General features: G+C 37.0%; 2 protein-coding genes and 2 non-coding genes across 6 annotated transcripts; 1 reads left to right on the forward strand and 3 right to left on the reverse strand.

Annotated features, from left to right (window-relative positions):
* The first annotated feature begins 794 nt into the window (after positions 1-794).
* On the forward strand, positions 795-1,588 carry LOC128743730 (cyclin-dependent kinases regulatory subunit-like). Its single transcript, XM_053840359.1, has 2 exons — positions 795-1,035; positions 1,308-1,588. Exons 1-2 carry the CDS (start codon positions 865-867, stop codon positions 1,428-1,430), a joined length of 294 nt encoding a protein of 97 aa, XP_053696334.1. The 5' UTR covers positions 795-864; the 3' UTR covers positions 1,431-1,588.
* LOC128743729 (hrp65 protein-like) lies at positions 1,544-24,350 on the reverse strand. Of its 3 annotated transcripts, XR_008412319.1 has the most exons (13): positions 23,826-24,350; positions 22,521-23,195; positions 22,248-22,434; positions 21,702-21,892; positions 21,527-21,643; positions 4,236-4,277; positions 3,955-4,167; positions 3,660-3,758; positions 3,291-3,349; positions 2,887-2,959; positions 2,529-2,578; positions 2,051-2,091; positions 1,544-1,782 (listed from the first exon to the last, which is right to left on the reverse strand). XR_008412319.1 is itself a non-coding variant. In XM_053840358.1 (6 exons), the coding sequence occupies exons 1-6, from the start codon at positions 24,207-24,209 to the stop codon at positions 13,379-13,381; spliced, it is 1,764 nt and encodes a 587-aa protein (XP_053696333.1). In that variant the 5' UTR covers positions 24,210-24,350; the 3' UTR covers positions 4,287-13,378. The 3 variants fall into 3 exon arrangements, 2 of the variants coding, with proteins under 2 accessions (XP_053696333.1, XP_053696332.1); XM_053840358.1 differs by lacking the exons at positions 1,544-1,782; positions 2,051-2,091; positions 2,529-2,578; ... (3 more) ...; positions 3,955-4,167; positions 4,236-4,277 and adding an exon at positions 4,287-13,591 and having other exon boundaries at positions 21,527-21,640; XM_053840357.1 differs by lacking the exons at positions 1,544-1,782; positions 2,051-2,091; positions 2,529-2,578; ... (3 more) ...; positions 3,955-4,167; positions 4,236-4,277 and adding an exon at positions 4,287-13,591.
* Positions 2,257-2,327, reverse strand: LOC128744868 (small nucleolar RNA U18). Its single transcript, XR_008412483.1, has one exon. It is a non-coding gene; the product is annotated as a small nucleolar RNA U18 (small nucleolar RNA).
* LOC128744870 (small nucleolar RNA U18) lies at positions 3,081-3,148 on the reverse strand. Its single transcript, XR_008412484.1, has one exon. It is a non-coding gene; the product is annotated as a small nucleolar RNA U18 (small nucleolar RNA).
* Positions 24,351-27,879: the final 3,529 nt, after the last annotated feature.

The raw sequence follows: 27,879 nt of genomic DNA on the forward strand, positions 1-27,879 counted from the left end.
TATCTTTGGTGTCCACTGGCTACTATGTATTTTTTAGAAAAACTACACAAATTTCCCCGTCGAATGCAATTGGTTTCATCTAAAAATAACGTATTTTGTAGAAATTATGGCCATTTAAATTTCGTCAAAATTTTACCTGTTTCGATGACAGGACATGATACGTGGCTTCTTATTCTTCTTCATTCTGTTCCCTGGGCGATTCCCTTTCAATATTTATCGCGGAAAACAAAAGTGTTTTCAAGAATGTTTAAATTGCAGCCACTTGTCCTCAGCTGATTACTAATTACACAAAAATAGGTCCAATCTGGCCGAATTACACTTACACTTCAACTTAATTTGTTTTATGTCATCACGCCACGATAAACAAGTTCCAAAAAACCTAGTAAAAGGAAAAATTGATGGTTTCGGTGTTTCCTGTGGTTTCTAGCAACACTTTCGTGCTACCCGGCTACCCGGGCCGCAGTTGCACCCATGAAATCAGCCAATCAGGTAGCTGGCTCTTTTTGAAAGTAGATTGGCTCTTTTTCGATACAACGTGTCATGTCCTGGCTTACGCGATCATTTTGTCTAATCCCTGTATCTACGGATAACGTTGCCCTTATTTACATTTGTGTTCAGCGGGTAACGTCAAGGGTGACGTTCGTGACGTTGGTACAAATGATAACGCACGGGTAACCGTTTTTCTTGAATCTTCTTTACCGACTTTGGTTATCCCGTATTCCCGTATGCGTTATTTTCTTTCAAAACGTCAGTAAACGCGTGCATTTGTTCAACTTGTGTGTAAATAAAAACATTTTTCATCGTTGAATTGAAGTTATTGCCTGAGAAATCATCGGTTTCCTGTACTTTTTGCATATTTTAAACATGCCTTCGGAAATTCAATATTCGGAGAAATATTACGACGAAGTGTACGAGTATCGCCATGTAAGCCTTCCGCCAGAATTAGCCCGGAACGTACCGAAGTCGCACCTCATGACCGAAACCGAGTGGCGAAACCTGGGTGTCCAGCAATCGCCGGGTTGGGTAATGTACATGGTACGCATTCGTTTGCAATGGTTTTTGTTATACTTCTAAACAAATTTTAATGGAGCCTTATTCTCACCGTCGCCTCAGCTCACTTTTTCAAATAGACGCGCAATTTATGATTCAGAAAGTCACCCAATTAACGAAGGCTTACCTTTCACTCTGTAGAAATCGCATTAGATATGTGAAGTGGAGTAAGGTGAAAATGAGAGAAATGTTATCTGTGAGAATAGGACCCATTTATGGTCAAGTACTAAAAATTACTCAACGTTACGTTGTTACAGATGCACAATCCCGAGCCACACATCTTACTATTTCGACGGCCAAGGACGGATGTCCCGAAAAAAGCAAGTAATACAGCGAGTAGCTCGGGCACCGGAAAAGGCTCCTCAAAGCTAGCTGTATAAAATCTCACACAAGAACCTATCAACTAACCCTTAAGAGCCCAAGATGATTTATTTTTTATCACGAAATGTTTGAACATTTCTTTCGAGAAAAAAAAAATCAAGTGATGTTAATTTTTGTACGTTGATTTATTACAAATGTCGATAAATAAATGCTTTTTTATTACATAATTGTTTTGTACTTTATTTCAATTTTAGCGTCAATGTATAATTTTTTTTTTGTAAATGGTTTGTTTCTTCATGCAACTCGGTTGTTGCGCGAAAATTCAGTCCCGTTAAACAGCTGAAATATGATCCATGCACAGGATTTATGGCCTATTTTCCAGACTAGCTCTGCTTCGTCGAGCTGACAAGCCTAAAAATAGAGAAATAATAATTAGCTTTGGTTGAAACTTGTGAAATATTTATTAGGAAAAACAAAATCAGAAATAATTTTGATCAATCACGATATATGTCAGTCGGGAAAAGAAGACATAAATTGTAAAAGTATCATCACAGGCAATTAGTATCTAAGAAGAAGCAGATTATTTCTTTCGATATAATAAAAGTGTTATGGTTATGATTTTAAAAATAATTAGCTTCTTCGTACGAACTAATAATACTAATAACGTAAATACACTCACCTTTAGCAGAATTATTGCCCTATGCCACCTTTTATTCGCATCTGGAATCAAAAGGCAAACAAAAATAATTAATACTAAAGAAGTACCTAAATCATTAAATGCACGCGATACCTTCAAAATCATAGACATCAATCGCTTTTCCACTGTACTTTAATAAATGTTAATTCCTCACAACTGTTCAAACGATTGATGTTTTATGAGTAGTGTTATGTCAGTAATTGGAATGAATAATAATCAACTAAATTCATCAACACGGACCAATTAATTTCATCATATTATTAAATAATTCTTAATAAAAAAAAGATTGATTACAATTATACAAATGAAACCATAACATTAAATAATAAACAACGCAGCTATTCATTTCTTTTTTTACAAAAAACTATGACTCGCTCTATCTAATACGCAGCTCTACGTAATTGTGAATCAATCTTCCCCTTTTTTTGAACTTGCACATATTTAAAAAGAATAAGCTTACCTCCTGCATAGAATACAAATTCGGACTTCCTCAAGCTTGTTAGTACAATCCTGTGAATCCAAGAGAAAATGGATTTTAATAAAATACTTCAACGATTAAGGATTTTTTATGTTAAGAAAATTAAATCAGACAAATAAACCGAAGTTTATTTGCAGCCGAGTTGTTATTATCATTACGAAGCACTCAAACGGTAATTATTATCATCATTTATAACAAAATAGTGTTGTTGGAAAGCATTTCCACAAGCTTTAGCATCATCTGGTAATATCAGATTTTAAACTTCGCGTTAAAGGCGTGGAAATGCTATCCAAACGACATTATAAAAATGTCATGTCTTTTCACAAATGTGAGAACTTACCGCCAGATCTAGGAGTTGCTGATTTCAGTTCGGTTACTATTGGCATAAAATCTTGTTGATAGTTGCGTGGAACCTTGACGGACAAATATAAAAACAAAAAATAAGTAAATTTTTGCACAAGAGAAATCTTTTGTTTGCAGATGAAAACATTTCTAATCAATAGTTGTGCAAAAACTATTGGCTTTTGTGCGTTACGTTGTCAGCAATTGGAATGAATAATCAACTAAATTCATCAACACGGACCAATTGAAATCATCATTTAATGTTGGCATAAAAATAAACAAAGAAAATCATCGATCACAAAAATTTGTTGAAAATACTATAACAAATATGCTAAGACTTCTTCAATGATTTTCTTTTGTTTTTGCTTTTGCATATGTACCTATTTGAATAACTATACTTACCCACAAAATAAAAGTGCGGTTTCTGAGTCCATCTGAGTCTGAGGTCCATCATTGCCATGCTGTGAAATAGACGAAAAATACTTATTTAATTTGCATTCGATAACATTTGAGGTTATGTTAAGGTAGAGGAAATTTCCAATCAGACAAATAAACCGAGGTTTATTTGCAGCCAAGTTGTTACTATCATGCAGTAATACTCAAACGGTAATTATTATCATCATAAAATACTGTCACAATTCCTGTCCTTGAAAAGTCAGATCACGGAACCTCACCTTAGAACTAAACGAAAACTTATATTTTCATAATTCACAAGGCAGTTGTTTGTGATGTGGCTTTTCATAATCATGTTAAAGATAAAAAAAATCTTACCTCCAGATCGAGCAAATCTTCGCTAATATTTCTCCGTTTCGAAGCTTTATATGGCTAATATAAAATCATGGATAGTTGTGCACCGCTGATGAATCCTCCCTGCATTGAAAACAAACAAAAAACTGGTTATAAAACTAGGTATACTTTTGTGATTTAAAAAATAATAAAAATTACATATCAGAAGAGGTATGATTGTAAAATCAAAAAAAAAATCATAAACACGGACCTAAATTTTCATCACTGTATAAAACAAAAAGTACCTTATACTAATTTAAAAAAAAAAGCAAAAAATTACCGTTTTTCATTGTTGAGACAACTATGGTTCTTTCCTGAACCTTTCGAGCCATTCGGATAATAACTACCGTGGTTAAAACTCCCCTAAAACTGTCTACTTATAACTTATAACGACACTGTGCATTTGGTTACTTCATAGATTATTTCGAGGTAGCATTCGTTGTTAAACAGGCAGCTTGGCGATCTTTGAACGTTTTGCTCGCTTTCAGAAAACCTTCATTAATGAAAAGGAAAGCTTCACGTTAGTATAATTCAGTAGAGCTAAATAAACAGCAATCTTACCTTTCGTGCGGACTTTCTCGGGAACAAATTCATCAGCAGGGCCTGCAAGAAATCGAACATCTATTAGAAAGGTTTCTCTCAACTTACAATTAAAAAAACTGACATAAAATGCAGTTGAACGGCCTCTAACGGCTGTGTAATAGCTTAAAACGATAGACTAATCTACAGCGCGCGAGTTTTTTTTACGTCTTTTTACGGTATTCAGGAAACGCCAAACAAAAAAAGATAGAAACCACCGGAATTCACATAATGTCTGCAACAGCTATATTGCAATGCATAGAATCGAAAATTAAGTGTGGCATTATAGCTTTTGACGAGCAGAATATCTTGTCGGTTAACCTTAGCAGAAGAATAGCAAAATAGTCAAACACTAGCGTGAGACGAAAACTTTCACTCTATAGCGTTGTTTTATGTGATATAGAGGATAGGAGTATGCTAAGGTGTCACCAGATAAAGTTAAAAAGTTGCTATAATGCACAATAAAAAAGTGGATTTTTGAAGACATGTGAATTATAAGTCCGGTGTTACGGTGCAAATTTGGCGTTTTTAGGGTTCATTAAAGCATTATGTGCATGTTATCGAGATTTTTTTTATCAGAGGACCTGCTCCAATAGAATGGTAGATTTTTGTTTGATTAAAAGTGACGTAAATAAATAAAAGCTGTTTTTTAACTGAACATGAAAAGGTGAAGAACTGTTGTGAACATAACGAAAATATGCTCGAAAAGAAATCAAAAAAAAACTGTTACAATGTATCTTGAGTTTACTATACGATTATTTTATCGATTTTACTTAATGTACATGCTGGGTATTAGTATTATAGCTAATTACCTAAGCTATTGGGTGTACGAAAAAGTTCGGTCCGTTTTTAAGAGATGTTTTTGGCTGTTACGAATGATTCATAGAACACCTGATTTCTTTGGTTTCGGAGAGCTTGAACATCACTCAACAATCTTCAGTTTGTTTCATGGGTAAACCAATGTCGAACTCTGTAATAACTGAGCGCCATTTGCAAGGAATTTTAGGTTTGTGCTTCAATTAGAAGGAATGTGCCGCAAAGAATGTGCTTAAGAATGGAAGTTTATGGCGACGCGACGGTACTCCTACTGATAGTTTGTGATTCGAATCAAAAGCCAGAATAGTTTTCTGAATTACCGTGCCAGTACCATATTGTGAACGGCTCCATATTCTGAACGGTTCGGATTAAAAATAGTCATTCTAATTTGAAGACGCGTAATTGTGTATAGAAAACTGCAAAACATTATTTTATGACATCTTTTACGAAGTAATCGTCATGAAAAAGTCCGTTTTCCACTACATTATGCGCTAAAAAAATATAAACAATGTGCTGAAATCGATAAAAGTAAAAAAAACATGGCCGCTTAGCCGCTGCGCTAAGATGTGAGTGCAAATATTTTACGCTATTTTTGCCGTGTTTTTCAAGTTTTTTTCGCAGAATCTACTGAAAATTCATCAGTAAGTACCGTGCATCGTACGTGAACTAAAATATTAGCTATTTTTCATGAATTTATTTCTCAAATTAAGTGTCTTGTTTTTGGCACCGATTTTCACTGATGGTTCCTTATTCTGAACAGGTATGTCGCGACAAAACAAAATCACCGTACACACCGGATGGAAAATGGAGAAGGCCATTATGATGGTTGGTAGAGGTATGTCAATAAGGGATGCTACTGCTTTGTACGGTGTTGCCGTCAGCACCCTCCACTCGAAACTAAAAACGCCGTCTGTTTACAGTCATCCAGGCAAACCAACCATACTTTCGAAGGAGGATGAAAATCGTATAATTGATTTTATCGATCGGTCTTGCAAAGTTGGTTTGCCCATTGATACGAATAGTCTGAGGATATCCGTAGGACAATATATGAAGTTTTGTGGAAGAACAAATGTTTTTCCGAACGGCTTCCCAGGTAGAAAATGGACGTCCTTATTTCTAAAACGGCATCCGCAAATTTCGAGACGTGTCCCAAGCGCTTTATCGAAACAAAGAACATGCATAACAGAGCAATCAATTCGGAAATGGTTCGCCGAAATATCAACTTACATTTGCTCCGAAAAACTACAGAATACTTTTCGAAATCCTGCGTCCGTGTTCAACATGGATGAAACCGGCATACGTTTAGTACCAACAAAGGAGTCAGTTCTGGCTAAATATGTTGAAAAATATGTACATACATCAAACGCTAACTCGGAAAAGGAATGTTATACGGTATTATTCTGTGCTAGTGCAGCTGGTGTTCTGGCCCCTCCACTAATCTTATTCCCGTACAAAATGCGTCTACCCGCCGAAATTGTGAAAAGCTTACCGGATGACTGGGCAGCGGGTAAAAGTGATAGTGGTTGGATGACCCAAGAAACATTTTATTATTATTTGAAAAACGTTTTTCTTCCATGGCTTGTACGGTGTAAGACTTCGTTTCCGGTTATTGTGTTTGTAGATGGCCACAGATCTCACGTGTGCTATCAAACGACTGAGTTTTGCCGGGAGAATGACATCGTTCTCATATGCCATCGTTCTCATATGCCTGTCGTCCTCCGGTAGTGGCCAGCAGCCAGGAGTACCAGAAGTACTACGAACAACTTGAGGCAGAGAGGCTAGCTAAGGAGAAAAACAGAAGCGAGGAAAGCTATAAGAGCAATTAAAAAGGCCGATAAAACCGCAAAAGTGTTAAATTTTGTAACAAATCTTATATAAATATATAATTTTTGTTTCAAATATACAATGTTTTTACTGTCCATAATTAGGAACATTTTTGTCTATTATTAGGAACCATCTTGCTAAACGTGTCCATAATAAGGAACCCAAACCCGATGTTCAAGAAATTATTTTTTGATATGTTTTCCATTTATTTTAAAACCAATCTAACTTCAGACATCTAGTCAGATGTTCGGTAAATGAAATGGTAATGAAGACTATCAGTTAGAAACGATTGAAACCCTTATTTTTAATTTAGTAGATTTAGCCTTGCGTAAGTGTTCAGAATATGGTACTAACACGGTATTCGACGAGAGCCACAACAAGAAGTTTCTGTGCGATTGGCATTCATAAGAATGATTCAAAAGCAAGGTAATTGGGTAGGGTACCGTAGGAATTGGAGATTGGAAGATGACTCACTTGCGAGTACATAGTTAATACAAAGGTAGCAAAGAACAGGGATTTACATTGGGTTGTAACTGATGATGCGAAGTGAATATTTGAAAACCCCAAAAAGTAAAATTACTTCGCTATGTAGAATCAATCATTGTAACCGACCTTTACATCAACGTATAAGTCGTATGTTGATGACTCGAGGGTCATACTTTGCATCTGGTGGTACCAAGTGTGCTGTCATGACAGACATGCATTGATAAAATTATTCTGCTGCATGACAATGCTCAACCTCATGTCGCAAACATCATGAAAAAGCATTGGGAAACGCCCAATTGAGATATTTCCGCGTCTGCCGTATTCCCCGACTATTGCTCATACTGATATTGGTTATTCCGACGGATACCGCCCGACTTTGCAGCCGGTTCACTTTTTCGAATAAATCGAAAAGTGGATTTTGAAGCTGCGTCGTGTCCTCAAAGGACAAAACCTTTTTTCTAAGAGAGGATAGAAAAAAGTAGTAACAAGCGATGGACAGTATCATCAATCATGTTGATTTTGAAAAATAAATGAATTTTTAACCTTATAAAAACGGACCAAATTAATTTGTGCAACCCAATAGTTTCAACCTAAAATATTGAATAATCCTTTATTTCATTTTGGTGGAAAAAAATGATTAAGCCGCTGCAAAGAAAAAACTTTACGTTGGCCACGAATCTTGGCGTTAGATATTACATTTTTTATCTATCATTACTGCCATATGTCAATGTATGAAACGTACAATGCACATTTTCTAATCCTGGAAATTCAATTATGGATTAGCAAAGAAAATCCTGTTGCTAGTGCTTAAGATGTTAGCTTTAAACACTATCATCATGTTAATGTAATAAAACAGCCTGATTCAAGTGTCGTTTCACACATTTTAGTATCAATAGGCCCCTTTGTATATCGATATGATGAACTTCGGGTATTTGTATCTTAATCGAGCTTATCGCCTATTGTCAAAATTTTACAACTTTCTACAGTGGTTTTCAGTTACCCAACCAAAAAAGACATCCATTGTCCATAGGATAAAGGTTAAAGTACCCGGTGGTGGGTTCTTACCGATAACAATACATTATTAGAAGTGATGTTAAATTTGAATGAAAGTGTACAATATAGAAACAAACTAGTTAAACATTTACCTATTCACATTGTCGACAGTATGTATACTAGAACTTCAGCTATTCACACGTAGGTGCGAAATCCGCAAGTAATTATTCCTTCGTGTTTACACAATACACCACTGCCGTGTTCCATTTCACTTGATGAGCTGGGTGTTATAGGCCGATTTTCGCCTTGTCCAATAAACACACATAGGTATTTCGTTAAGCTGAAACACAACACGAACTGCCTTCCCTTCGGGTTCGGTGCCAAAAACAACGCAGAATCAGTCGACCACACAACTACTACCCACCCACGCCCAACACTGCCACATCAACAAACAATCGAACTGCGAAACATGGTTTGATAGATCAAAGAATTTCTTTTTCATGCAATCGTTTTTCTATACGATGTCGTTAAACGTTGATCTTTTAAGGAATATTGACTTCTCACCGCCTTATATGGCACGCGTTTATTTGTGAGTTCGTTTCCAAATATATTTTAAGGAATATTACCCCTTCCTTTTTTTCTCTTCCAAATATGGTATTAAATTCATGATTATTGATTAATCTTGTTACATACAACAGCAATATTCTGTAGATAATTGATGAAGTGCGCTATACAGACGCATAGAATGTATAGAATTAATATTGCAGCATTGTCAATCAATATTGAATGTTCTGGCGCAATTTTATTGTTCTGATTTTTGTTTAATCTTTTCATACTACATCTTTCAAATAAACGGAAGGTAACGTGGGGTTGATAGCAGCAAGCACTGTATTATTTGTGAAGCAAAACTAGAGGAACAGCGTTTTTCGAATGCGATGTCCAGTAAATGACGGCGATCATGGGAAGACATCATCCCTTCTAGTCGTCATTCCACTGGGTCATTGTTGGATTCAACATAACAGATATCTTTGGATCATCGTTGGTTACAACAGTGGACACTAAATACCGATAGAAAATGAAAAAAACTATAAATGATATATGACCAACGAAGTTTTTATGCAAGTAATTTATTTTTATAAGTAAAAGATTTTTTTCTATTTCTTTCTACTTATTTTGAGATTCTACAAAGAAGCTCAAAACAAAACTGGTCATAATTTGGGTCTATTTTTGTAGATACCAATATGTTACCACGCCACAACTTCAATAACATTAGACAGCAATCTATAGTTTTACAACATTTCTATAAAAGAGAATCAGAAGTGTACACCTTTTACATTTCTTCGGCTTACAATATTTTCAGTCTGTGACGATTTTTTTAGCCTCATTAGATTGACGTATATTGAAAATTAAAATTTTGTTGTGCCAGATTCATTTACCCTTCCAAATAGCTAATACGTACTGAGTTTCCGTTGCTGGTTAATAAATTCAACGTTACTAAAATTGATTTCGACATATTTTTGTCCGTAATTTAACAGTTCTTTTAAAAAAATGCATGAATTGCGTCATGACTACGTAACTAATCACGGCACGGTCCAAGCGAAGAAAAGATCTAGAATTTATCATATCACAGCTTACATATTGACCAAGAGGGGAACCAAGAATTAAGAGGATTGTTCACTTTTACTTTCCTAAGAAAGAAGTACCATTACGGCAGCAGAAAACTGACAGAAGAAATCTTAAATTTGCTGTTATCATGAACTACACCACCTTTCCGGTGTTGTGGTTTTTCAATTACAATTATAAATGCTACGAGAAGTCCCAAAGCTATGCCGCCAGAAAAATTACAGAAACGCAGGGAGCAACATTGTTTTGAACATTGCAATTTTGAACAGAAAGAAGAATCAATGAAAACAGTCGATTCAATGCGCGGCATAGCGTAGTTTTGGGAAAACACTTTGCTTAAGTGGGAAAATCGCATAAAAATGCACTTCAAAGAATGTGAGAAAATAGTTATAGGTATGCGAGTAAATACTAGTATATGTATATTCTATGACCAGATTCGACATTTATTATGTTTTAAATCGAAAGACACGAATCTCGAACCGGATTTCAGTAATATTTAGATGTAAATTGCGTCTAAGTATCTTGGTATTCGTGGTCTATCAGCAAGCATTTAGCTGCTTTACACTAGAACCCTGAAACATTAGACTCTCCTAAGCGCATCGTATTTCAAATCCACAGAGTTTTGAAAATAACTTGTACGACGAAACCGTCGTTCGATCAGCTGACAATTGACAATTCATACTTTTCTGTGTAATCTCGAGCAATCGAATGATTTATCAATAAAAATAGACAACACAGTCAAACACACACGCACAAACCAATCAAACCGTCGACCCACACAACCATTTGCATCCATTTCATCCGAACACTTAAGTGAGTGAGTGACGTTCTCAGTTCATTGTTGCAGTTACTAAGTACCTGGAAAATAGACTATTCAATTAGTAAATAAACAAATATTTTGAAACAAACAGTATTCCCGGTTCAAAACTCTGTGCAGCAAACAACCAACATGGAACAGTTATGTCGGATTCTTCCGTTCAACAATAGGCGTAAAAAATACGAATTCCAGACTGCACAGAATTTAGCACCACGAAAACAGAGTATGTATATGGTAGAAACTCACGTCTTGGAACGAAAGCCCAAAAGAGTTGGTTTAGTGATATTTTGTTCTGTATTAATTATTCCTACTCCCTATAGCTACGACAAAGTGATCCAACAATTTTGAAATTTACGAAATGCTTAAGAAATTATCAAATCAAGCTAAAGTTATCATTTGCTGTTGTAGTAGTGTTACATTATTTGCCACTTATCAACAATAGAATCTCTCATGTTTCATATAGCAGCATATACGTAAATCGTTACATCGCAACGTGCCAAAGAAGACTTTTTGCTATTTTATACGCAACTGTAATAACATTGATTTAAACCATTTTTCTTTATGGTGGTACACAACTTTTGAAGCCCTCGGGCATCCTAAAGCCATGACATTTTTTCGTGCATTTTTCAACCGCTGGTCGCAAGTCAACGTAGACTTGATCGACTCACCTAGTTCATTGAGTACCTCCTCTTTTATCTATTCCTGGTACCGGTGGAATCATTAAACAGAACGGTTTCTCCGTATAGTCATCCGGCATTCATATATGTCCGACTCTATGTTTCCTCCGAATCTTCCCAAATGTAAGATGGAAATCTCTTGTAGCAGTTCCGTTCACGCGCAAATAATATATTCGGGGGTGTCATACTCCTAAATACTGCAAATATCGACATGCGCGCATTTTCTATGAGTCGCGTCAGAGTTTCGACAAGTGCATAGAGAACCGTTGATTTGAGAGTTTTTGTACATTTGTTAATTTAGTATAGTGGCGTATGCTCCTGTAGCGCCATGCGAAGGGTACACAGCAGGTCCGATTTTCAGCTTGAATGCATCGTGGGGTCTCCTTAATTGTGTTGCGCTGTTAGCGCTGTTACCTGCGATGCCAAATATATGTAATAGTAGACTATTTTTACTGTCAACAATTACTGTACGTGGGAAACGAATGTTGGTGTCTTTTGATGCCTTGCCTTCCATATATGTATTTGGTGTTCCGGTTTGTCTAGCAAATATTGCCTTCGTCGTTACAAAATAAGTCCCTATTCGTCGTATCAAGGACGCCATTTAACAAACAGGATAAACTGCCACCAAGTTTCAACGTACTGCGAGACTCGAAAACTACACGCATGAAGCACACTATTTAAGCTTCTGATTCTGTTTATCCAGAAGACTGAATTCGTAATATTACAGGTCAGTTGCTATGGGCCGACTATATCACACGATGTCTTGAAATCAACAAAAAATGAGGAAAATCTGTCCGATAGTAAAAATGTGCTCCAGACAGCTAAGTACCTTGTGGACGACGTTATCCAGCGTTATCCCTTGAATTAATAAAAAAATTTGAAAATAAATTTGGAATGTTAGTGGTAAAGTTGAATTATATTCCAACATATGTTGTCGTAGTCAATCAATATCAAATTATGCAAAATCGGTCAAAAATGTTCCTAAACCCAATAACACTGAGCTGAGCACATGTATCCAAAAAAATCATGGCAGCTTTCAGCAGAACAATTGAACAATTTCTTCGTTGGATCACTTTGAATTTCTGATACAGTATTCTATCAGCCTATATAACTACGGCTCGCTTTTTATGAAAGAATTGTCAATTTAAAAAATTTTGGGATGCACGTAAGACTTATTTTTCCAATGAATATCATTTATATTATTTTTTTATTACACAGTGTTTTCTTAAAGATATTATCATACTTATGTCTCAATCTATGGATAAAACTTATGTTTGTTTGTTTTTTTTTATAAATAGTACTGCAAATGTGTATAAGTTGGGACGAATCCCAAACAGCGAGATATTATTTTTTGTCTGTCTAAAATACATTCAAACAGGGTATTCTCTTAATGTTTGTTTACACTACAAAGGTGACATGTTTGGTGTCACTTTTTTTGTTGAAATTTTAGTTTGAGAATTTCAGCTCCAAAACTTTTAATACCAGCGACAATGTCCGTTGATTTTTCATATAAAGTGAATCGCATGTTTATTTTCATATCGTATATAATCCATAAATGAAACGCGGACCAAATCAGAGCACGTGGCTCTAGACTTAGTTGCGCGCCACAGCTAGAGCAGCTTCGTGCAAATATATGCAATGGTATTTTATTACTCATTGAAAATTACAAATTTTTACTAGACACTCTACGAATTCAACTTTTTTAGTAAGAAGATAAAAGGGCAGGAAAGACTTTAGCAATTTTCGTCAAAAACTATCATTGTGTCATTTTTCTGCCATCCTCAGCCTCAGATGCGATAATCGAAACATCGAGTTTTTGAAAAAGTACATTAAAACACAAGCATTATTAAAGCGGACCACTGTTGAAGTTTTACTATCACTTCAACTGCTTAAAATCGTCTTCTCTTGCTTTGGAAGTCATCATTGTTACGACGATCATTGTTATTCATCCAGTTGCGGTTGTTGTTTCCGGCGCCACCAAAAGCATTGCCTTGACGCTGCGGTCCACCGCCTCCTCCTCCCTGTTGGTTGTTCTGTTGCTGCGGTTCATCGTTGCCAAAGCGTGACTGTCTATTTTGACCATGTTCATAGTCACGAATCTCCTAGTGGAATTATAATTTAATTGGATAAACGAATATAACGATTAAAGTTTAGCATCGAGTAGATGATGGTGGAAGTGTGTAAAAAGCCGGAGGTTTTCTCTGGCTTCAACACGCGCAAATCACGCTGTTTTAGTTACCAATTTGGCTTGAAGAAAGACATTTCTATAGCTGATTTGAGTTCAGACGGAATAGCTCAACAGTCAACATCTTATTACGATGGGATCTCGGGTATTGGATTACTTTCTCGAGACATACAAATTTGCTAAGTATGTGTTCGTAAGAAGATACAATCTATCGATTATCAATTGCCAGCTTTAATTTGCATCGGTAAACAGCGAGATAAAATAAAAGGCAACGAGGATAACGCTTCAATCTAAATGTGTCATGCGAGTGTGTTTTCACAAAAAGGTTTTAAAAGTGTAACCTAAACGAAACTACATTGATAATTATAGAGCAATAGAAACTGCACCTGCTGCTGCAGTGTTTATTATCATAACCAATGTAAATTGTTCACGCAAAAAAACATTTTTGAGAAACTCCCAACAAACCAATCGTGTAACTTCATTATGAACAACGTCAATTTACCCACCTATTTACCCACGTATTTACCCACCTAAATAAGTGTAGATTATTCAATAAACGCATAGGTTCCTGGCAAGTATACTATATGTTCAGCTTAAGCAGAACAAACTTTCATATCTTTAATGGATTTTCCGAATACGGCCAGATTAGTAGATCTAAATTGTATACCCCGAGTACGTAGTGTTAGCCCATTATCCTTGCCCTTGAACTTGAAGACAGCAGCTTCATGATTAATTTTCAGCATAAACAACACAAAAGAACCGTCAGAGTATAAATTGATTCCATAATTATGGACGCCTATTTTGTCATGTTATTGACGGATAATAATTATGTGCCACAAATAGGGATGAAAAAGAATCCTAGCGATTAAGAACCTAGAAGCGATCGAATTGAGATTCATTGATATCACTGCTTGTAAGCGACATACATTTTGTCGCGAGCTTTCCAGATTATGACGAACTTCATACCAGATCATGTTCATTTCTTGATTACGTTGAGAAATATAACAAATGCAGTGCGTGAATCTCAATACAAACAACATGAGTTACCTTTTTTCTCGCAGCTACGTAAAATATAACACTTTGATCGGTGCTGAGAATTGTTGAGAGAACAAAATCTTGTGATTAAAGCTAAAGATTCACTGTTTGTCGTGAACTGTACGGATCATGGATCATGGTGCGTGTGGCGATAACTCACAGATTTGATCAAAATCACTGATTTCCCAGCGCTGGTCACAAAGGTTCTATATGAAAATTCACCATATTCAGAAGATTCGCAATGTACATCGGAGTTTATAAGAAAAAGTTTGAGACTTAAAAGCAAACGACCCGTTTCAACAGTGATTTTTTGGACTGGTACCCAACGACCGAATAACAAATAGCCGACATTCCGATGGCCGAATTTCAACAACTGTCACAAGAAGGTCAAACCTCTACTTGGCCGAATCACAAGTGGCAGAATCCCGAACTGGCCAAAACGCGAAAGGCCGAACCCCCGATAGGCTGAATCTTGCCGAAAATTATTTTCTCGAATGATATTGATAAAAATAATGTTTTGAGGATAAATGTTAAGCTGGTTAAGGTATCGTCAAAGTAATTAAAAGCTATTTTCGTGCGTTTTAGAAAAATATCTAATAATGAAGGAGAAAAAGCATTATGCATTTTCCTAGGTTTACTGACTAGTAGGGATTATCCCTTACTTAGTAAAGTTCGAACGAACGGCAGTGAGTAAGGATAGCATATATTTTCTGTCACATTCGGTTACTTGTGATTCGATCATTCATATTTCGGACATTTGTGACTCGGCTATTAGATCAATTATGCCATTTGTTTTTTCGCGTTTCGGTCATTCGTAGGTAATCCGACTTTTTTCACACAGACTGATAGAAAAACTCCCTCAAGGATTAACAATGACAAAGGATCTCAATTTTCTGGCTGACGTTACATTACTACTAAGCGACAAAGTTGACTGCCTATAGATTGCTTTTGCGATTTCAAAAATCGAAGTAAAGATGATCCTTCGATGATCGTAAGGCACAAACAAAACCTGGACTTAATTATTTTGTAAAATGTTTATAATTCAAATCACTGAATTTACAATTTACATTTACTATCTAACTTTCAATTACTGGTATCAGCATCTTTGGCTCGAGCAGCAGCATTTAATTATACTGGTAAACAATGAGGGTTTTAATTTCTGGTTCAATTTTATTTTACTGGCTGACCCCCAATGCCGTATACAGCATGTCAGAATCTCAGAATCTACGAAGGAGTTCCTTAACGAATGCATTAAAAAAAATAACTGATTTTAGTGCGATTACCCTGCCGTCTGTTGATGAATCCACCTATGTATCACCAATCGTGGATACCTTGGTGCACTAAGCAACTGACAGCGTTATCAGTTGGTTTGCAGCAGCCATGGCGAACAAACAAGCAACTACGCTCGATGCTTTGTTCGTGCTGTCAGCTCAAACCCGGAGCGAAGAAGTTGGACCTGGACGTGAGGTGTCCGCACGAACATAGTCAATCCGACATTTACAAATCCTCTTCCTTACGGAGAAAGTTGAGAGCGTCGATCGTAAGCCTTGTTCCGCACAAAGCACGAAGATGCAGATGGAAAGCAAGGTGGCTTTATTGTTACGCGCCTTGGACTGGAAGACCGGAGCGGCCAAAAAATACCTAACAAAAATAGACATTTTTATGCCGGAGCGTAAGCCGAGGCCGGTCGTATTTGAACAGGCAATCACTCAGAAGCCGCTGGATGGCACCGACTAGCAGAGGGATTGGACGTTGTCCAAGCCGCTGCTCTTTCCTTCGAGGTTTGCAGTGAATACGGACAGTACGTAATGCCTGCCGAAAATTACCGCCTGCATAAAAGAAGTATCACGCGGAGGTAACCGAAGACTGCCAACCCTCCCAGCGTCCCCCAACGACCGTGCGACCGATAGAAAATGTTTAGGCGAACACTAAAAACGGAGGATCTACTCCAATAATTTCGTGACCAAAACGGTGAAGCAACTGATCGGGCCACGAGAGTGGTAAAGAACATGCCGACATCCGTTTTTTCATAGGCTATGGCTAATGTTCTAACAAACTGCCGTAGGGACGACCCGCAGGGGGGTCCAAGCAATTTTGTAGAAGACTTAATAAAAGTAGAATTTAAGGAAAATTTGTTTCATTGAATTAATTTTTTTTAGTTTTTTATCGCCATTCGAAATTAGTTTAGTCCATTTTTTAAATACGTTATCCTGAAATTTTTGGTATCAGATCAGCCGCTGGATGTACTATGAAATGATGCGACCCCGGTAGAATTATCGTCAAATAGCGAAGCCGATTTAAAGTTAAACGTCTAAGTATTAGTGAAAAACGGTTGCTTCTTTAGTGTAAAAGGCAACAGACATTGCTTTATGGGCCCTGTTCTGTAAGTCACGTCGAGTGTCACATTGCTCGACCAATCGCCTTTTAATATTAGGGTGAAATTAGTCGTCATCGAATCTACAAATTTCAAAAGCAGTTTTTTCGTTAGAAAAAAAATCTGTTCATGAAAATATATTCGCTGTGTTCAAATTAGCAAAAAGAAAGCAGTGAATATATTTCTATAAACAGAACCCCGCTTTTGGACCCAAAAACTGCTTCCGAAATTGAGACTGCTAATTTCCGGTCAAGTAAGTCACACGCGACACGATTTTGTCGATTAACTCGACTGAATCCACCGCTAAAAAGCTAGTGGCGCAACTGTCAGCAAATGACACCTGAGCTTGCCTTGTTGCGATTGTTCATCGAGCCGCTTTGCTACCCGTTCTCCCAGCACTCGACACTCGACAGTGACCGAGTCGAGTCGAGTTGTTCGACATGACTTACAGAATAGCGCCCTTATTTTATAAGGAGTTTAGTCGAAGTGAGGACTAAGGAAAACTTACTAGAGATCAGTAGACCAAGAAAACAAAAAATCTTAGAAAGATATGAATGCTGCGGGGAGATCTGTCGCCTCACAGTGGTCGGCGCATTTGACGGCGGGTCGCTGTCAACACATGCAACTTGCGTTTACAACATCTTGCTTGTACGATGATGAGCTATTCCGGCTTCTTGCCATTGTTTATGTGAATAATGTGAATAAAAATGAGAACTGGAAAGAATGAAGTGAGCAGTGAGTAGTGGGCAGTGATTAGCGAGCAGCAAAAAATAAATAATTTATTGTCAATTGGTCTAACATTCAACCATATCTCGTGTACATTATGGCAGTATGCCATATGGTTGGCATTGATTCACAGCCACAATACAATGCCTGGCGTCTGTATGTTTGTACAGTGCACTATGCCTTTTACGCGTCCATATGCCGCGTGTCCAGTCCCCATGTGGAACTACAAAAAAATTTTGAACAGTATCGTTAAGTCTTGCACATTTTTTAACATGTGTGTGTGCTAGTAGAAACAGACTTTTGAGAATAGCAGAACAGACTTTTGAGAATAAGTATACGTACTTCGACAGTCCTTAGAACGTATATACAATACCCCCGAAAATCATCTCGTTCCTCTTCCTACACCACGATCGTCTTTTTTCTGACATGTATAACAGACCTTAAAGAACTTTATTACTAATCCATTATCCAGAAACCCTTTATGGAGAATACACAATTCCCTTGAAACCTTTTTAATAATACAAAAAATTATTCGTTCTTTCGATATTTTCCTTTACAGCTGGTAAATATTTTTCCAACAAATTTTACAATACCAGATCAGCTTTTTTACCGTAAACTTTTTTACCGATGTCATGCTTATTATTCACCTCTACTACTACAGTCCACAATCAATAGACAGTTATTGACCAGTAAACCAAACAACGACGAAGACGATAGACAAAACCGTAAATTTCTTACAAAAGTTGCTTTGCCTACCCTCTGCGGAAAACGTTATTCTGTAACGATTGGTTCGGGTTTCAAAAATGCATAGATGACAACTAACAATCCCATAGTTACTACGAATATGATTTATCACACAGCCCCAGAAACAGAAAACATTAATTTATTCCCGACTCAAGGAATCGAATGTGTTCTTTTCAAATCTTGTATTTCAACCCTTTGTGACCCGCATTGAATCACGTGTTAAATTTCATACGCTAGGGTAGCGTTTCCAAAATGGGGGTTCGCCAAAACTTTAGTTCGCTGCAGAATAGTATAGGGAAATCCGCCAGGCGGTTCGCGAACCGAAAAAGGTTAGCAACCGCTGCGCTAGGGCATAATGGGTTAATAGTATATAGCCCTACGGAAAGTCTGTAGCGAACCCTTTCAAATGACGATATTGGTCGACAAATAAAGATTAGGTATCTTGATTATTTTCTGGTTTGAATAAATAAATAACCCACATGCCCCGCTGACGTGTTTTCCCCGTTGATGACAAATAACTCCAAAGATTTAATATTCTTCACATCGCAAAATTTTTAAAAGTGCGTTTGTCTCTAGTATGTCTAGATCTAGACTTTCTTCGACTCAAAAATAGCGTAAAACTACAACACTCGTATCAGACATATTGTTAAAGCAATTGACGCATTATCTTCGTGCCGGCGAAAATGGGTTATCCTGTTTCGTTCCTAGACGATGGATGATATTGTTTCTTGTTCACACATACTTTCCTTCGCGTTATGGAAGGTAATAATCTTTTAACGTTTTGAGCTCAGTGCGAAGGTGTTAACTGGGCAACTCGACAAATTCATTCTGTTAGGCGATTAACGGTTTCTTGGACTGTCAATATAAAATGTAGACGGGAGAGACAAACTGATTCCTATTCACATAATACACACATACAAAAACAATACTGTTTTTTCGCAGTAAAATAGATGTTATTTTTGGGAACCACAGCGCCTCGCGCAAGCAATAGTATTGTAACTTTCCGATTACAAAAACACGCGCCACTAAATGGGCAATAATATGTGACTGTTCCAGTGAAAGTAGACTTTCAATTGGTTTTTTATGCGCACATTGTGGCAATATTTTCGATTACATTGTGTGCCACACAATAAACAGGAGAAAAAATAATGCGCAAATTAGGAGATAGCGGAGCGTAAATTTTAACGGTCTATCACGCAGGTGATTGAACTGACAAAAGTATAACAAAACAGTAGAAATTTTGATTTTTTTAACTTCAATCATATTCGCTGTGGCTTTATGGTTTTGCGATGACGTACCGATAAGATAATATGCTATAAAAATTAAATGCTTATGCTTAAAAATTCTATTCCGAATTCTAGTTTTTCGAAAAACGATCTTGTCTCGTTTTTGGTCGCGGTCTTTCTGATGTTTTTTTATTTGTAGTTTAATATAAAAACTCGAATTTGGCTTGTAATGTATAGTAGACTATCAGTCGAGTCAGTAAGATCGTTGCACAAGCCCCGTAACTGCTCTGTACTCTAATAATCGGCTGCGAAGTCTATCGATTAAGAAGGAAGGACGACCAAGTCTTAAAGACATTTATAGCCTTAAAAAACCCAAGTTTTTGTATAGTAAAAGGTGCAGATCGAGTGTTTTGATTTTAAACGTCATTTTCAAACTATATAGAACCGATTACTGCTTTCAAGAAAAAAGGATGCTTAAGCTTAAAACACTTCAACATTAATAAAACGACACGCAAAGCGATCAAAATTACTTCTCCAAAAACAAACAAATAAAAAGTTAAAAGTTGGCTTAAAAAATACATGAAGTGTTGGTTCGATCTTTATGGATTTCACGGATAAGTTGTTGTTATTGGTTTATTACTTATTACTGATAAGTGACGTAATATAATAAACGTGATAATAATATAACTGTATTTTTTTTGTGCAACGTTCTTTTTCTAGTTCGAAATAAAATAGCCCAAACCTGCAGTTGATTTATTATTTCTTCCCACAAATAGAATTTCCAAATTGTCTATCAAAAAAAAATTTGGTATGTCAAAAGCCGTATGATATTTAATAGATAGAATAGAATCATACGACGTAAACACGCTTAGAACATTATTGTGAAATCGAGCTTAGCTGATTTCTTTTTAATCCTGTATAACTGAATAATATAAGAAATTTTGCTATTCGTGGTATAACCATCAATTTCAGCATATCTTACGACAAGTGCTCGTTAGGTAAAACCAATTATGAACGGGCTAACTGACGAATTTCACATCGCACTTGTTACCAGAGCGAACTTACAACATTAACGTGACTTCATTGCGTTTAGAAATCATTGAGATGACAATTTCGGGACAATTTCACAGATTTTAGTGTCGCCAAGCATTAATACAAAATATAAAAATCTTCCTTAATCCGGTTAAGTCAGTTATGTTCCAGATTTTATTCTGAATGAATGAGAATTTGTATCACAAGAAACCCTCATTGACAACAATAACGCCGCACTAATTTTGTTTTAAACACAGATGATAGCAGAAACAAAATAATATTCTCTTAATTGTCGAACTATTTCATCAGCAGATTAAACACAATCGACTCAAAATCGCACCAGAGATTTTACGAATTGAATGTCGCTAAGAGCATAAAACAAGAAACCCGTCAATAATCACCTATACAGGAGAATGTCACAGTTGCCAGCACTACCCTTCGAGTGAGATTTATTCCGAACGAAAGCAGAAGCATGCCTAACTTGGGTGAACACCCCAACATGCTGCTCAAGAAAAAGAGTATAGAACGGTACCTCTAGTACCGAGCACTGCAGGTACTCTGGAGAAGTTATGTGGACAAAATTGAACACGATATCCGACAAACTGCTAAACGTTCTTCGAATCGCTTAGCTTATAAGCTATAGAGAGCAGCAGAATTTCTTTCTTCGATCGTCACTTGATACGGTGTTAACAGGAGGAGTAAAGATTCGACTTACCATTCCGCCAAAGTTGTTACCAGGACCACTATTTCCTCCGCCACCACCTTGGTTCATCATGTCGAATGGCCGTCGATTGTCATCATTGTTATCGAGTAACTGCATCTGTTGGTTCTGCTGAATAAAGGAGGGTATTATGCCTTTTATGTTGTACATATTCTACAAAACTTCCTACCTGCATGAATAGCGTGTTTTCCTGCTGACGACGGTGCATTTCATCATCGGTGCGTTTGATGCGATTTTGCATTTCCTCGACCTCATGTTTCATTTGTAACTCATTACGAGTTTTCGCTTCAACAGCTTGACGCTCCTTCATTTCCCATTCGGCTTTCTGACGATCACGATCCTGTTCACGCATACGAAGTTCTACATAGACATGAAATAAAAAAAAACATATGAACAAGTCTTATGATGCTCTAGCAATTAAAATTGGTTAATCAAATCTAAAATAATCGAACCAAAGTACCGGATCGGGGGTTCGTTTTAAGAACTTGGATTAACAAGTCGTTAGTAGCTACGTTTTGGTATAAAACTGTCAGACTTTTAATCGATCACATTTACGCTGTTATATGAACTTAACGCTACTAAACGATTAATTAGTTGCTATATAAGGACAAACATAAGACACAATTGTGTAAACTTTCCAAGGAACATACAACGGACCCCGCTGGTTTTGACTAAATAAACACACGCTAATAAATTAATCGCAATTTTAACATACGCTCTCGCAGCTGCTCGGTCTCGTGTTCATAACGAGCGAATTCCATCTGAGCTTCCAGCTTCTCTTCCTCCATAATCATTTCACGCTTTAGTGCTTCGGCTTTCTGCTTATACAGCTCATGCATATGCTTCCAGCGTTGACCATACTCATGTTCAAATGAACCAATCTCTGCAAAACGGGGTCCAGCCTATGACGATTGGAAGAAAAAAGAAATCAATCATTTTAATGAATGAAAAACAACATGAGCAGCCGACAAAAAGTTGTACAACTCACCTGTCTGGACTTCTGGAAATCGGGAATTTTCTTGTTTAGCGATTTTTCCGGCAATCCATCCGTATCGTCTTGATAAGTGTACGGTTCAACAATACACGGTCTTAGCGAAGATGTCAAGAAATAACACTTATCCGTACAGTAACGCAGGGCAGACATAGCGCCGGGTTTGTTTTTGTACTCAACAATACCTTCGCCGGTAGATTTACCACGCTCGTCAACTTGAACCGAAGCACGCTCCAGTGGGCCAAAGACTTCGAAAGCCTTATACAAAAGTTCGTTGCTGATGAAGGGTGTCAAATTGCGGACACGTATAGCAGTTGCGTTGGGAGCGAAACGTACCCTTAAGATACGGTTTTTGCGCGATGTTCCATCTAGTTCTCGCTTTGCTTTCTCCGCGTTCGAGAAATAATCTACACGTACAAAAGCGTAGTTTTTCTCTTTGTTCATGAAAACTTCCGTAATATCACCATATGGCCTAAACAACTCATTGAGTTCATCCTCAGTCACATCATTTGTCAAATTACCGATATACAATCGGTTCCGGCCGGAAAACTTGATCTGCTCGCTCTCAATTGGGGGAAGATCCATCAGCGGCCCTTGCAGCATACGCAACTTTTCGTTGATGAAATACTGCTCGCCGGGACCGCTGCGACGACGATCGAAACTTTGATCACCCTGCAGAAAGATTTTTTTTTAAATTAGTTTGCAATTTTACCTTATCAGGCTTCATATATTATAGTTTGTTAAAGTTTAAAAGTTTCTAAACTATAGTTTTCGATAAGATCAGATAAGACTCGTAATGTATCGAAATCATTTTAAGTCTGCATTTTTTTTACAAATGGCGGAGAGTTAAAATTTTGGGAAAACGTGTGTGAAATTGCTGAAATAAAATTTAATGTAATATTGGACTGCATTACACGCAACAGTAATTAATAAATAACATAACTGACAAGTTAAACGAACAATAACTAGCGATTGTCAGGTGCCGGTAATAAATTAGTCTCAATCAACGCAAATCTTGCATGCTTCATGTAATGAAATTGCAATTATAAATTTGTAAAAAAATGGTATTGTAGAAATTTTTTCAGAAAAAGCATGAAATTAAATACCGTTCGTTATTTAATAAGTAAAAAAAATCGCTTTCGTGACATGAAACAATGAGGCAGACAATCGCCATCTTGGAACGCGTGCGTACAATTTGGTCATAATGGTGAAAATGCCAACTAGCAGCTTATCGGCCGCCATCTTGTGAAAAAAAAATGTTTCAACAAAATACCGTTTTTCTGACCGAAAAACAACACTTACGTCGTTCTGGCTTCGGTTCCGGTTACGATTGCCACCGGGACCACCTTGGCGACCTTGCTGCTGCTGCTGGTTATTTCCTTCATTTCCGTCTGGGTTATTCTGCTGGCGATTGCCACCACCGCCGCCGCCGCCACCACCACCTTGGTTGCGGTTATTAAAGCGGTTTTGATGTCCTCCGCGACCTTTATTCTGATTACCACGATTCTGCTGGTTCTGATTTTGGTTTGGTCCTTTGCCGCCCTGATTTTGCTGCGGGCCACCTTGGTTTTGCTGGTTCTGTTGGGCTCCTTGTCCTTGGTTAGGACCTCCTCCCTGCTGCCCTTGGGTGTTCGCCTGCCGTTGCGGCAGTGGAGTACCGTTAACTTCTTGTTTAGCAACTTCCATGCTTCACTTGCCTATTAACACTTTATCAATACTTAAAAGGCAGCAAATCAGCCGTATTTTCGACACTTGCTGCACTTTGAATTTGTCACTAATTAACTAAAATCACTAATGCAAAGAGAAAGAACTTTCAAAACCAACGTACCATCCGGCCGAGAGTCAAGAGAAGAATGAAAATGAATGAGAAAGTTTCCGCAAGTTTGCAACCACACTGGGAAAAATTGACATGATTCTATTACAATTTTCTATCGTGTTCTAAAATGTGCTACACTCTTAAATGATTCTACCTGTAAATAGGTCGGATTTAGTTAACCCTTTATAAGGCCGTGGCAATTATTTTGCCACCAACGAAAAATATTTGTTTTGCGTCTATAATGACATCAATATTGCGCTCTTCACACTCAATTGGACTGCACAGTTATTAAGTGCAACCTTCAAAACTGTGATGAAAAGTGTGCTACTGATAATATCGCTAGTAATCTTATATCGATAATACCATCAAACTTTATCGTCATGGAAAAATATCAAAAATTGGAGGGTTTAAAGTGAAATCTTCTTCTTGATTTGTTATTATTTTAACATTTTTGTTCTATTTCTTACGTATTTTTGCTTATATTGCCATATTATCGTTATTAATTATTAACGATAACGAAACTTTATCAACAATCGTTATAGATTTTGACCGACATTTCCCATCATTACAACTCTCCCATCTGAGCTGACATTTGATTTAGCAGTGGCGCCAGTACCAGTTGTAGGGAAAGCAAATAGTATTTAATTTTTCATTTATTTCATATATGCTGCATATTTATTCAAATTATGAATTATGCGTGGAATTATGTATTTAGAAACTATTTTTATATTATTCTTTGCGTCGATAGCAACTCTACGTAAGCATTAGAATTTAAATAGAAATCAACCAAGATTCATGGTTTTTTCCCACGAAATTTTGGCAACTTTTCTCACCTGCAAAATGTGTGACTGGACAAGTGTGTTCAAAATCCAACTTTCAATGCAAAGAGCAATATAATTATAGAAGTAAAATAAAAAATTTTTGTTGGTGGCAATATTGTCAATTGCAAAGAAAATAGTACCATCCAAAGTGCGATATCGCTCATAAAAGTGCTATTTTGCATTAAATCGTTTCGGTATCTTCGGCGCACTTTTGCGTTATCTTCCAAGCAATAAGTGCGCCGAAGATACCGAAACGATTTAATGCAAAATAACACTTTTATGAGCGATATCGCACTTTGGATGGTACAATTTTCCTTGCAATTGACAATATAGTTGCCACTGCCTTATAAAGCGGGGTACGCTGCTGAAAAGAAAACAGCTCAAGAAAAAATCTTGCTATTTACCGAAGAAATTTTGACAACTCCAATGCAAGCAACCACCTGTCATTTTTTCTTGTGGTAATAATTGCGCCGGATATTATTCCGTACGGAAAAGTGACGTTTTAATTCACCTGCATGTAAAACTGCGCCATCTGAACGTGAAATAATATTTCTTATGAAGTGCGTACTGCTTAAGAAATCGTAAACGAAATCGATTTCTTGAGCATTTCTTGTCCTATCTTTTTACCCATTACTTTTCAGCAGCGTACCCCGCTTAAAGGGTTAAAGCAAGGTTCAAACTAGAAATATTTACTCAGAGGTGAGAGATACACGGAAGCAGCAGGCGTATGAAACTGAAGGGTAAATAAGCAGCTAACATCTTTTACGCTTCTTACACGTCCGATACAAAAAGAAAAAAAAGCAAAACACCAACTTTGACAAGTTGGCGCTTACCGGAACACACATTTATACACATACACATTTATCCGAGGCTGAAGTTAGAGCGGGCTACTCGCAAATACATTTCATCCGAGGCAAAGTTTGTTGTGGGCTAGATGAGATGTTGGCTACACGAAAAATGTATGGGAATGACATTTGTGACAGTGGGGTGGGAAGCAGCCAACTTGGGAGCCAATCGATCAGCGAGAATAATTGTCAAAAGGGAGCCAATCGAACACGCATACTGCTTGCTTAAATGTTTGATAAACAAATATTGCCCGTTTCTTTGGTAACAAAACGCGCTGCTCACTTTTTTGTTGGCTTGAAATTGTCGCAGAAAGAATCTGCTTGGCTGTATGTAAGTTATTACTATATATAGTTTCCTTGTGTCTGACCACCCCATCGACATTTCTATATCGAGCTGCGGTGAACGTCAGCGACAGCATGTCCTGGGCTCAAAATTTGACAGCGGGCTCAAATCAGTCTACTGGCAGTTGAGTGAAACGCATTGCTGACATAATATCTCATTTTCGCACACACGAGATGTTAGCGGCGAAAACATGCCGAAAACATTGCCTGCCGATGGAGTGTGTCTGACTGTAACGGTAACGCTAGATCCAAGCAAGTTGTTCAATAAAAAAAAAATCTAGACTCCACCACGCGTGAAGGTAACAATGATTGTGTGTGGGTGGGTGAAATCGGCAATTTGACGGGTTGCCAAACAATGCGATACTGATTCCAACATGTCCTACGGTTGAACAAAAAATATTGATTTTAACAATATTTGAAGCAAACGTCAATCGTTTAAAATTGATGATGCATTCTTAACGTGTGATTTGGTACATGGTAATAAGGATAGCTTACGAGCCATAATTGATATTAGAAGCTGCCAAAGTAGCGCATACTCAATATAAAGCGCGAAAACGCATATCCCGTTGAGTATTTTTATTCCTACATTTACTTCTTCCGGAGTTTCTTACGAGAATGGTAGCTAAAACCATTTGTGAGTCAGGTATGGGATGCTATCTGAATCACACAGAAGTAATGTGACGTGTTTTCTTAAACAGTCTAACGTTTTATCAAGGACACATTCAAATTTTGATGCTAAAAAAACAGCCAGAAGCAATATGGTTATGTGGAATTTGTTGTTCCATGATTTTGACGTACAGTTGATATATGAACGCGACCTGAAATATCGCAATATAAAGTAAAATAAATATTGAACTCCACAAATTCAGGTTATTTAAAAATTTAGTAGAAGTATCTTTAGACATTTTCTGTAAAGTTGTTGTTGTTATTAGTTTATTAGGATTTTTTATTTTCTGTAAAGTATTTTATTTAAAGTAATTCAAGAGTATTCTAACTTTTTCAAGGGACTGGGTTGCAAAAAAGCCGTCGAAATCTCCAATATCTTAAGATTTTGTATTGCATTGGTTCGATTTCAAACAAATAGCTAATCTGAGAGTTTGTCCGATTTACTAAAACGAAGGATGTTTTTGTAGTCCAACGAGTGGCAGCGGATTAGACAGCGGATGTCTGCCCGGTATAATGCAATCAATATTTTCTGCAATCATACTTTCGGGGACACCGAATTTAAATTTTGTCTCGGTTCTAAAATTGAGTACTTCCCTCGATCAACACGTTCTTTACAATTGATAGATTTTTGCCCTTTTATCTAAGCACCGTTTGCTTCATTTTTAGATTACACGTGTTTTAATTAATGGAATGTTGCCAATTTTAAAGCAGTTTCACTAATAAATTTTACGTGCTATAGAATTGTAAACCATATTACATTTTCAAAGGTTTTGGTACTGTGGCTAGCTATGACGGGTCAACCTAGTAATTGGGTCCTAAAGCCCTATGTCGTTTTTAGCTTGAATCGATGAGGTTAGGGTTAGGAA

This window comes from Sabethes cyaneus, chromosome 3 (assembly GCF_943734655.1).
Source record: "Sabethes cyaneus chromosome 3, idSabCyanKW18_F2, whole genome shotgun sequence".
NCBI classification, from domain to species: domain Eukaryota; kingdom Metazoa; phylum Arthropoda; class Insecta; order Diptera; family Culicidae; genus Sabethes; species Sabethes cyaneus.

What these genes read in the sequence shown, in the direction of transcription:
- LOC128743730 (XM_053840359.1), top strand. Translation starts at nt 865, where the DNA reads ATGCCTTCGGAAATTCAATATTCGGAGAAATATTACGACGAAGTGTAC. An exon ending in CGGGTTGGGTAATGTACATG is followed by an intron (nt 1,036 to 1,307) that starts GTACGCATTCGT and finishes ACGTTGTTACAG; the next exon opens with ATGCACAATCCCGAGCCACA.
- LOC128743729 (XM_053840357.1), bottom strand. Translation starts at nt 24,209, where the DNA reads ATGGAAGTTGCTAAACAAGAAGTTAACGGTACTCCACTGCCGCAACGG. An exon ending in GACCGAGCAGCTGCGAGAGC is followed by an intron (nt 21,893 to 22,247) that starts GTATGTTAAAAT and finishes ATGTCTATGTAG; the next exon opens with AACTTCGTATGCGTGAACAG. An exon ending in AAAACACGCTATTCATGCAG is followed by an intron (nt 21,644 to 21,701) that starts GTAGGAAGTTTT and finishes TCCTTTATTCAG; the next exon opens with CAGAACCAACAGATGCAGTT.